Source organism: Atractosteus spatula, chromosome 14, assembly GCF_055471065.1.
Source record: "Atractosteus spatula isolate fAtrSpa1 chromosome 14, fAtrSpa1.hap1, whole genome shotgun sequence".
In the NCBI taxonomy this organism is placed as follows: domain Eukaryota; kingdom Metazoa; phylum Chordata; class Actinopteri; order Semionotiformes; family Lepisosteidae; genus Atractosteus; species Atractosteus spatula.
In genome coordinates, this window is record NC_142719.1 from 34,791,593 (window position 1) to 34,804,077 (window position 12,485).

Consider the following 12,485-nt stretch of genomic DNA (forward strand, 5'->3'; position numbering starts at 1 on the left):
ATACTAAAAGAGACTTTACTTTCTGATGTTTCCTGTATGCTAAACCGAGATTTCGTTTCAAATGCGGTATCATTACTACTCAAAGAAAGATGCTGTTATTTTCAAGTGCGAGTTGTAGTGAGCGATGCTTGTAGACGCATAGTGTCGCTGTTCACCAGCAAAATATTTTTCTAGAAAAATTGCAACGACCCTTAGCATTTTTCAGCAGAGAACCGGGCAGTTTGCAGATGCATGTATATGGAGAAGATATGCTTCTCGCACTCACAAGAAATGTTCTCATTACATTTTGAATCGGAATTGGCGATTGATCATTGAGGACACATAACATATCCTCAGACTGGAAACTGGGGCCTTGGGACTGACTGATTTGTAACCGAATTTCCTGAGGTGCGGTTATTCTCTGTACTGACACAATGCTTCTCGATTTTACACCGTTTAAAGGAGAAAGGTACGTGCTGTATCTATTGTCTCTTTCTTTGCTGTCAAACGTGGTACATTCTTTGATTAAGTACTCAATTCCAGAAGAAATGGCAGAGGGGTCCGTTGTTACAAATATCGCTACTCTTCTGGGACTCGATATGAGCAACCTAGCCAAACGCGAGATGCGACTCGATTTCACGTCTAGCAAGGCATATATAGATCTCAATAAAAACAGCGGGGAGCTGTTCATAAAAGAGAAAATTGATAGAGAGGAGTTGTGCGGACCCAGGGACTCATGCTTCCTGAATCTGGAAGTTATAATTAAAAACCCATTAAAGATTTACAGCGTCGAAATAGAAATAACAGATGTGAACGACAACTCACCCGTTTTTCCAATAAATAATATTGAGCTGGAAATTTCCGAATCGGCGTCACCGGGAGACAGGTTTTCTCTCGACAAAGCCACAGACAAAGATGTAGGCAAAAATACGGTCCGCACATACAAGCTGAGCGAATCTCCACATTTCTACATAGAAGTGCAGACACTAGACGACAGCTCCCGAGTTGCTGACCTGGTATTGAAAAGAGCAATAGACCGAGAGCAGTATCCAAATGAGCATTTAATTTTGACTGCTGTCGATGGGGGAGTTCCTGAAAGGTCTGGCACTGCCAGCATCACCGTCCGTGTCCTGGATGCTAACGACAACGCCCCTCAGTTTGAGCAGGCAATCTATGTAGTAAACCTAACGGAAAATGCGGCAGTTGGGACTGTTGTACTTAATCTCAATGCTGTGGATTTAGACGATGGATCGAACGCGGAGGTTGTGTATTCATTCAGTAAACACACGTCCGAAAAGGCCCGGGAGAAATTCAGCTTGGATCAGACAAAGGGAGAGATTAGGGTTAAAGGGGAAGTGAATTACGAAGAAATCAATATGTTTGAAATGTATGTTCAAGCCAAGGATAAAGGATCGAACCCAATGATGGGTAACTGTAAAGTGGTAATACACCTGATCGACATGAATGATAACCACCCTGAAATCAGTATTAAATCTCTGATGAGCCCTGTTCAAGAGAACGTTGCTGTAGGTACGGTCGTTGCTCTGATCGGGGTAACTGATGTGGATTCAGGTGATAACGGCAAAACTGACTGTCGCATCTCTGAAGACCTGCCTTTTACACTAAAGAGATCTTCGGACAGTTTCTATGAACTTGTTGTTGCACAACCGCTGGATCGGGAGACAGACCCCGAGTATGAAGTCACTCTTATGGTTACAGACAGAGGGGTGCCTCCTTTGTCAAGTAATAAAACCTTAACTTTGAAGTTGCTGGATGTCAATGATAACCCACCGACATTCGAGAAGCCTTTTTACATCATATATGTACCTGAAAATAACGCACAAGGAGAGCTTTTAAGTTCTGTGGTCGCCCACGATCCAGATTTAGAAGCAAACGGCCATTTGACATATTCTATGTTGGAAAAAGAAGCCATAAATGTGTCGGTATTCAAATACTTCTCCGTGAACCCGGACAACGGCAACATTTACGCACTGCAAACTTTCGATTACGAGAAAGAGAAGGATTTCTTTTTCTATGTTGCAGCCAAGGATTCTGGTGTTCCTCCCCTCAGCGGTAATGTCAGCGTCCACATTATTATTCTCGATCAAAATGATAACAGTCCCGTCATCGTTTCGCCATGGCGCGCACAAGGTTCTGTAGCTGAAGAGCTGATTCCAAGATCGGCTGACCAAGGTTACCTGGTGACCAAAGTGATCGCCCTTGATGCAGATTCAGTGCAGAACTCACGGATTACATACAAGTTTCTACAGGTCACAGACTCTAAACTGTTTAGTCTTGACCAGTACAACGGGGAAGTTCGGATAATGAGAATGTTCACCCAGAGAGATTCTTTTAAACACAAACTTATCATCTTGGCCTGCGACAACGGGGAACCCGCTTTGTCCTCTACAGTTACTATCAAACTGTCAACGTTAAAGCCCGTTGCAAAAGCTGTCTCGAGCTTGAATGAGGTGCCTTTGGAATATGACATATTTTCTGATTTAAATCTGTACTTGATCATCGGTCTGGGCTTGGTTACTTTATTATTCTTGATAACTATACTTGTAATAATCGTCGTCAAGTGTCAGAGACCGAAGCCAGTTGAAGAGCCTCCTCCCTGTAGGAACAGTTTCCCCAGCCTCAGGAACTCTGTGAACTCTCAGATAGCGGACTCCACCTTGATCTCCAGCGATGCCTACTGGTACAGTTTGTTTCTGGCGGAGACACGGAAGGGAAATATGGTTGTTAGACAGACTGTGCCGAACGGGGCTGGATACATCGTTTCCAGTATACCAAGGAGCACAGGGCAGACAGAGCCAACAGATTCCACAACATCAACACTACAGGTAGGGGATGTTCTGCTTTTCTGTACTTAAAGAAACAAAAGTCCCTTATCTTTACCGGCCTTTTGTCCAGGATAGGTGAAACAAATGGATGATATGTTTCCCCTATCATGTACTGGCAATAACAAATTAATTATAGTTACCAGACAAATGTTCCGTAGTAAGCATAATACAGTTTCCAGTTACCAAATAAACTCCTGAGAGCATGGAATAATCCATACATTTCTGTCAAAGGTTTCTTTTCACGTTCCTCTTGAAACAAATTGATATTTCTTTAACGTGTATTTCTTTAATGGAAGGAAAGAAACATTACCTCATGGCCTAAAATAGTTGCAACTGTGAAAACAGAATCGTTACATTTTTAAATGTTTGCATGATGTAGTACTGATGTTTATCCTGGTCATTCTTTATATGATATGATGCAGGACATGGCTTTTAATTGTGAATGACTCTGCTCATTGTAACTACAGAAATAAATAAATTAAGTTAAATAATTACTAATAATAATTGTTGTGATCTAGCACAAGTGTGGTAATCATCATGAAATGCTTTAAAGACAACACAACCAGCCCTTTTATATCAAGGAAGATGCCTTCTTCTCAGTACACATTACCTGGATTTAGAGCAATAATTTTATTAGACAGCTGTTTGAAACCCTACTAAAACGGTGGTGGTAATTTGAAAATAATGTACTTTGTACTTTGCTGTTACACTTTTAGTACAGGACTGTAAGCATATAATGTGAAAGACTTACAGATGAGCAAGTGGTATTTTAGGATGGACGTACAGTTTTATTTATACATCCTGCTGTCCTGCTTTCTCATAATCTATGATGTTACAAAGTGTAGGCAAAGGAAAAAGTCATATTGTAGCACAAATAAGAGCTGCTGTTTTTAGGCCTTGACCTTTAAGAAGCCAGAAGACTATAAAATTAATTAGGTGTCTGGACAGAAGTATTGTTTACACTACTAAACTACAGTCTGACAGTCATTATAAATAGGATTTAACATGACTAATTACATGATCTTCACTTGTTTTCTGAGTGGTGTACAGCCTCTGAGGTTAAGTTTAGTTTATAAAGTCATTTCTTTTGCAACTGAGGTATTTTTTAAAGTCCATGTGTTGCAGTTGTACAATGCAGTGCTTGGTGCTGTATGTGGTACAGTGCAATTTCCTTCTAACATTTGCTTTTTGTGTTGACAACATAAGAAAGCAGAAAACTTCATTTGTATCATAACTTTATTATTTAAATAAGCAAACACACCAGAAAGTTAGGATAAATGTACTGGATTGCAATGACAAGTTGTGTTCATTTTTCATTTATTCACTCATAATGGTAATAACTGAATCTATCTTTATTTGCTAAATGTTTCAATTGTAAATTTGTAATGAACATTGTAGGTGGAGAAAATTTTGGTTCATTTTCAGGTCCCAGGTTTTATACCTTCCTTCTTATACTGTACATTGCTGCTGGAATGAATTGTTGGGCAAACCTCATTATGTTTATTAGTCATTTCTTGGGTTTCATACTTTCAGGGCAATGGTATTGTTACAGATAGAAGGTTATGAAAACAGAGAAAATCACAAAATAACCAAATGGATCAATCCATAAGTAAAACAAATAATTATAACCATATAATATGGAATATATAACCCCCATATAATTATATATCATTTAACTATATAATTATAACCCCCAACTTGTAAATGATTTTGCCAAGAATAAGCCAGAGTGGTTAGTATAATTACATTTAAGTTCTTTGTTCTCTGACACAGCTCATTCAGCCACAATGGAATCAACAAATATTTATTCATAATGATAACACACACACCAAATTACACACAACATAAACATACAACACACATGTTACACTCAGCACTGGTCCTGGGCATAGCTAAAGTAGGGGACCACCTTGGGCCCTGAGGCAGCCAGGGGGCCTCTCAATGTGCAACACAACTGTAATGGGAAGTTGTCCAGACACCCATGAATATTTATTTCTACATATCCTTTCTACAAAGGTTTCAGTGTAGTACTTGGTCAGTTATGATTTGCTATAATTTTAAAGTGACAGAGGTCCTGTTCATCATTTATTGTTATTAATGTTCTATTTATGACTTTCAATGTTAAAATGCCTTATCTTTGTAAAATGTGTGCTTTGTGCTTTTGTTTATGAATTATCTACTATGTGTTTTTCAGAGCTGGGTAATAACTGATTTTTAGCTATATAATTCTTTTATTTAATTGTTCTAAATAGTAAAATAAGTTCGGTGTGGGAGCTGATAATAGTAGTGTATGCATAAATCTTGATCTAGAGGGGCCCCTTTCCAAGATCTTGCCTAGGGCTTCCAAATACCAAATTCCAAATAGGGTTATGCTGTTTTACAAATTTACAAACAAGGGTCCCAGAGGGCTAAAATCCTAACCACCCAGAAAAAACGTAGACATCTACCAAGTTTTCAAACTCATATACTACCTACAAAGGTTAAATGAAGAGAACTACTTTTTAAAACAAACAGAATACAACCTGTGGTTAAATCTCTCTCTGCATACCAGTTGCCATCAGAACTTATCTCCCTATTCTTAAAATGCACCTACTAACCAGGAGAGACCAATTTATACAGAAAGATTCTTTAGCTAGGAAATCAGAGTTGCTTAATAACCACAGTCTGGTCTTTCTGTGTGACCTGAAGAAAGAACTCTTACCTTCCCTCTCTTTTTTCTCTTGTCTTCCTCTTTCTGCTTCCTTCCTCCTCTCTTCTTATCCCTCTTTCTGACCCCCTCTTTTATGCTGTGTTCCTGGGCTGTTGATTGACACTTAATCACTTACCCAGAACCTAATTAAGCTAAACCATGGTAAACTTTACAAGTGCTTTGATCACTGAGTCTGGGTCCCCTATATCAGCAAACACACCCTTGCTTTGAAGGTGGAAATGATGGCACTAGTCAGGTGTTACCATTGTATCTACATTCTTGAAGGCACTTCATAACAGTATATTAGTCTTGCATTAATTATAAAATGCATTCTGATGTCTCATTTATTTTTCTTCCTCTGATCATGAGATCTGGTATGTTCTGTAAGAAATTGTTAATTTTATCTTGGCGCCTAGGAACAAGACAAAATGTTTGCTGTTTTGCTACTGTTATCTTATATTCTTGTGAAAATTGAAGCATTAGCCTGAGGCTGAAGCATTGTAAGTATAACAGAAATTCTTTATCTATAATGAAAACTTTTAATTTCACACAGCAATGAGAACCTAAGGTAAGTGGATTCAAGACATAAAAGCATTTTTTTGTGTTTAAAGTTAAAAAGATACAAAAACTTTATTTCTAGGTAAAACTTGTATTGAAAGTACAACTGACACTGAGAACTCAAGAGATCCAAATTTATGTTTAATAATACACACAAAAAACGTATGCATTGCTTATGGTTTTGCCTTAAATGACATTATTTTATTCATATATTTGGATGATATGCAACTTAAAATAAAATATAATCTATAGCTCCCAAATTAATTTTCAGTACAATATCTTTCACTTTTGCTTTTAATTCTATTTCAACACATCTACTTTAAACCCTTTTTTCTCAATTTCAAAAACAGGCCACATCCTTTAAAAACATGACATTTCTGCTTAGTTGATAGAGGAATTATTTGTCACAAAGTCCTATAATAAGTATATCTTGTGGTCTATAAATACAAAATATTCTTCCTTATGTTAGAATTTTTAAAATTGAACTGAACTATATGATGTAACTGAACATGATTCACATACAATTTGTAGCAACATCATGCACAGAAGCACAATAGCTTTGTAGTTCAGTGTTTGGTTCCCGGAACTTTGGGTTTAATTTGCTGTTGTATGGGGAAATTGTGTGTTGAATATAACATTAAGTCACATTCTGGAATAATTGGATAAAATGATTCTGCTCCTATGTTAGATATGTTCAGCTGTTTCTTTACAAAACAAGTATTGGTACATCAGATGTTTGGCTTTCAGAATTATTACATCAACTTTCAGATTTATGAAGAAACTAGAGCCAAAATATTGTACACTCCACTTTGAGAGAAAAAATGAAAGTGGATTTTGTAAGATTTTATGCCTTTGGGAAATTCAAGACCAAAAGGCCTGAAATCAAAACCAAAATCTTGGTGTGTCACCCTTTCCTGGAAGTTTGGATTGTATTATTTAAAAAGAACATAAAGAGAATAATTACAATATTGGTTTTATTTGGCAGAGGCTCAGGATTAAGTGGTAGACAGTGTTCAGGTCAGGACTAAGGTATGTTTCTGATCTGTCTGCTTCCTAAGTGCCTGCTAGATATTTCCATGACTGCACCTAGTGCTAGTGTGTGTCACTGTCTCTGAACACTTAATTCACAAGCACTGAATGATAATTCATAAAGGGCAAAAAAACTACAAACCTGGATATGAAACACTATTTTGCATGTTTATATATACAGTATATGCGTTTCCTTTTATTTTGCAGATATGAAGTGTTTTGTTCTATTCACAAGATTAAACCATTGTGATGTGACCTAGATATCTGCCACAGTTATAAAAAGCACTTCTAGCCACCCTCCCACATAATCCAAAGCATGGAACTGACAGGGCTTCTGAAATGAGGCTAATAACTCACATAAAAAACTGAATACCACCAGCAGCAGCATCAGCATATTTTCACAACCTGAGAGGGTAAACACAGGCCTCATGAGGAATTCCACCTTGAATGAAGCGCATGTACTTGTAACTGGCTTCATTGAAAGTGGAAATGGACTTTTATCCTCCGTAGCTAATTTATTTTTATTTTTTCCCCTTGTTTGCAGGAATCCAGCAGTGGTTTCCCATGAGGCCAGCTTTCCTGGTGGAATCTCATCAGCATGAATCTGTCAGCAACACAGAAAAAACCTCCCCAACTGACACCAGTCCCAAGGGCACCAGTGATGTGAACTACCACCTCTATGCCCCTGTCATCCTCCCTGAGTGCTCCTGACTGATATGTCCTACCCACCTTCAAGCATGACTCTGCATGGCTATAGAACCAGAATGGGCTCATTAAAAACAATATCGAAACACTCCTTGACTGGCATCTGCACCGGCACCTCAAGAAATTGAGGGACAGTATGAAAATGAAAAAAAGCTCATTGATGTCCTTGAAGAAAACTGCATCCCAAAATCGCAGGAAAACTTGTCTTCTGAGAAACTGCAAAAAAGAAGGAGAACAGAAAAAAATGCCTTTTGCTGTGTTCTGGTAGGTCCTACCCATGATGGGTAGCGCACTAAGGAAAAATATATAGCACGTAAGACTGAGGAGCTGTTTTATAGCCTAGCTTTTGTAACCCCATCTTTTTATCCCTGTTAGTATTCAAAATCTCTGTGCTGTTGTTATCAGTCACAATCTTCACCATTAATTTCAGTGATATCTGACATTAGAAAAATGTTCAAGAATGTTGTCTTAAAAATGGGATCAGTTAAGAACACATATGCTTCGTTTTCATTAGGTAAAAGGCACCCAGAGCCTGAATACGTTTCCTTAAAATATCTCATGATTTAAATATTTGTAAACAAAACCCATTTACATGACTGAATTGACATCTTGAATTATATGTAGTAATGAAGGTAAAGGTCACTCAGGATTTAATCTAAGTAAAAAAGCCATTTTGGTGCACTATTGTTAAAAATACTTCAACTAATTCAGGAAGGTCTGATTTTTTGTTTTTTCTGATTTTTGCATAAGCAAACTGGATTTGGACAACTTTGTAGCTAGATATGATACCTCAAGCCAAATCATTCAGATTAACAATTCCATGGTAACAAGTCTCTTTTTATTCTCACACTGTGAAAAATGGCTTAGAAATTTTAATTTTTAGTGAATTAAGCCACTTGAACTGGTCTTTTTACTTGCTATCGAAGAGGTCTTCAACCTACAGTAGTCATAAAATGTTTTGAATAGAAATTACACATTGTGAGAACATGTATTTGATGTGTTAATTTAATGTAGCTTTTTATTTAGGTTACATTTATAGTTAAAACAAAAGTAGTGTTGAATTTTGTGCAATGAATTAAGCACTGGCCACGTTTTAATGTTTACATTTATTTTATAAAATGTATGACTGAAAATAAGCAAAAATTATTGACTATATAACTTTTAATGCTGCTTTGTGTGTAAGCTTTTATCCAAGTGCTTTGTGTAAAGTATTATATTAGTGGTGCAATACATAGTCTGCTTTTTACATACTGATAGTATATTAAAGTATCACACTGCAAGTGAGGTGACTCACATCCTTACATGTAACCAAAATAGTATAAATTGTAGAATTAGTAGGTCATTTGATTCTCAAGTGGGCCCATAGCACGAATTTCTGTAAGATGAGGAAAAGACTAAAAGCAAAAGGAGAGTACAAAAATGAAGAATGAATCAAATATCGAGTAGCTCCTTGTAGCACATCTTTCACATACTAAATTTGGGAAAACTGTTTTAAATTTGCAATAAACCTTAAAATAATTTAGCTTAAGAGCTTTTAACATACATCCAATGGAACCTCTAAATTATCAAGTGTACATTTTCTCTCCCAGATATATCTGTAATTCTCAGGTCTGCTATTGTCTTTTCAGTGTTCATTACTGTCATTCTGAAATTGGTATTTAAATACTTTAGTTGGTGTGATATGTAATGTCCCAACTGATGTTTATTTTCTTATTATTTTTACATTTTCTTGCAGTATGTATGGCACAGAGTGTGGTTTATTTCCGATCCATTTTGTAAACAATATGCATCAAGTGTTCAATGACTCTGAGCCTGTTTCTATAACCTTTGACCCCCTGGGATGGGAAGCACAGTTAGAATATCATGTCAAAGGCCTTACGTTATGAGCAAGGTAAAGAGGGATTCTGTTTTAGATAGTTAGCCTTTGCAATTTCTGATGGAAATGTCTCTAAAAAGAGCATCCATTAAGTTTTACAGGGTGCAAGTGAATATTGGAAGATGTCCTGAAAGTCATTCCTATGAAACAAGATTCAATGAAGTGTTATTATTTTCAGACTTATTTTCCTTGTGCATCAAAGGGGAAAGAGAACATTCCCTGAAAGCCAATAAATACATGACAGATGCCTCTACCCTCTGCTCTCATGAATTTCAAGCTTTACACAGAGGTTCCTTATATCTGTTCTAAAATCCTATGTTAGGCTTTATCAATAATAAGGAACTTTTTCACTTTCAGTTCTTTAATTTCTGTGGAGAGTAGCTCAAGAATTAAATATTTGTATGTCCAATTAGACTTTAAGGGCATTTTTTACTGTTAAAACAATAAATGTACTGTATACTGTATACTTGCTCATTGTTATTCTATATGACAAAATCCATACTCATGTTTTATTTATTGCCTGCGATATTAACTCTGAATTTATTTCAAGACATTCAATATCTGTACAGAATGCAAAGTCTATGGTATATGAATTAGGTAAGCAGTTTTTACCACAGGAAATGTAATTAGACTCCAATGAAACATGCACATACAAAAAAGAAAGGCATTGATTTGGGAGGTTAGGATATTCATGTATGGAAATAGTGATTTTTTTCTTTACCTTTTTGTCTTGCACAATGCAGCCTTACACTCTTTATTCTTTAAGAGTGTCTCTTTTGCAATAGTTTTCTCCTTGATTCTACTAAATACAAGACACATGAGGAATATTTAAGTATTGTATGTATTTTACTTATGCCTTCAGTTACATTTTCCGGTTAATTTTTTCTGACAACTGTTTTGATTTTGATTTTGATTTGGAGCCTTTTGGATTTTGAGTAGTGCATATCTATGGAAAGGCAAAGGAGAGATTAATTAAACATGCAACCAGCTGTTTATTTTCTGGGCTAATTCTGAGACATCACAAACATTGACCAACATATCTGGACCCACTTGAGAAGAAATATTTAAAGCTTCTATCTTCATATAATTATTAGATAATGTATTCTACGTTAGGAAACATTGTGCTGTATGTCTTGTGTTTTTCCTGAAATGCAAATAGACATATAAGTTAGCAGCCTCTCACTGAGATAGTTTTAACTCATAGCGTATCTGAAACATTCTGTAAAAAAAAGTCAATTCTAAATGCATACAAACGTTAGACAACAATTGTGAGGGATTTAGAGACTTTTATATCTAATTTCAAACTTGAAAGAAACACAGTAAGTAAATAAAATAGCTTATTTCAGATAGCTAATGAGTTAAAGCTATGTGACTAGGATATTTATTTTAGGTATATCAATGACAGTTCAGGACTATGACCATGGGTTTGCTCTGCACTGACATTATTTTCAAAAAGGTGTTGGAGCGCAGGTACATATGTAGGTTAAAAGAAACATTTAATCCGAGTACATCTCACATTTACCAGCTTCTTAATGTGTTTACTAGGTTTTTACTGAATAATATATTTTGAACCACATTTCTCTCCAATCTGAATTGCTTGGGGTGAAATACTGGTAAGGTGTGTGCTATGGGCCAAAATAAAAAAAAATATATATTGTTGTGCTTGTGTCTCTGTGATTAAGTATTGGGTGATTATTTGTTTAATGATGCTGCCCACTCTGCATGGCATTTTATCATTATTTTTGTAAGGAAGGTTGGCACTGTCTCCTGAAGCAAATGAAGTATGCTAGTGAAATAGAGCAGGAGTGTGGGCATGGATTGCTTTCTGGTAATGCTGGATGGTGTTTTGCTTGTAAATACTGAAGTGTGAATAAAAGCTTTCAAACTAATTCTCTTTTGTTAGTATTTTTCCCTCTGAATGAAAACAAATGCATCAATCTCAAATTCATTATCTTAGAATTTAGGAATGTAAATTCTTAAAATTTAGGAAGATATGTAAATAGTTCAGACTATCATTCTCTTTCTGTCATTGTTGTAGTCAGCAGACATTTTATAAACAAAGAATTGATTTTAACTGGTTTTCACATGCCACATAATAGAAGAATAGAAACAAAATAACTAATAGGAACATTAGAACCATGACTAGCATTTCTAGGATATCAGATCTTTAGGTTTCCTCCTCTGTGGTATTGTACAGTGAACAATTGCAATATCTTATCCTTCCCATGTAAGAAGTTCTTTCAGGTTTTCCCCCTTTCCTTCTGTTTTTATTTCCCAAAAGCAATAAAGCATGTGTGAATAAGGTGTTAACCACTACACAACCATTTATTCAACAAATTGTTTGTAGTAACATTTTATAATTAATGAGCCTGCCCATTTGTATAACTTATTTTTTTAAATTGTGACAATTTTACATTTTCAACATGATATCATACTAAATTTAAGCATGAAATGCTCTATATACGATTAAATAATGATCAGAGCTTTGTAATAACTGCAAAAGACACAATTAAGAGAAAAATTCAAACATTTAACCTATCCTCACTGAATAAAATGTATTACAATTGCAAGTTAATGGTGTAAACCATTTTCAAATAAACCTTAGGACACTGAAGAACTCATTTTTAACTCTGAATTACATCCCTTTATTAATTTGGCAAATATCCCATTGAACGCAACAAGGTAAGTTTCCATATAATATCCCAAGACCTTTCAATATTCATTTTTTTATCATTTTCATCAAAAACTTACAGCTATAGAAGAACAGTTAAAATTTATATAATAAACAGAACTGGTATTTAAT

At 35.8% G+C, this 12,485-nt stretch overlaps 1 protein-coding gene across 1 annotated transcript; it reads left to right on the forward strand.

The window, feature by feature from the left end:
• The first annotated feature begins 413 nt into the window (after nucleotides 1-413).
• LOC148821198 (protocadherin alpha-C2-like) lies at nucleotides 414-7,812 on the forward strand. Its single transcript, XM_088933437.1, has 3 exons — nucleotides 414-2,825; nucleotides 4,359-4,365; nucleotides 7,646-7,812. Exons 1-3 carry the CDS (start codon nucleotides 414-416, stop codon nucleotides 7,810-7,812), a joined length of 2,586 nt encoding a protein of 861 aa, XP_088789563.1.
• The last annotated feature ends 4,673 nt before the right edge of the window (nucleotides 7,813-12,485 follow it).

Bases quoted from the DNA above. Each gene is read 5' to 3' on its own strand.
- LOC148821198 (XM_088933437.1), top strand. From the start codon at position 414: ATGCTTCTCGATTTTACACCGTTTAAAGGAGAAAGGTACGTGCTGTAT.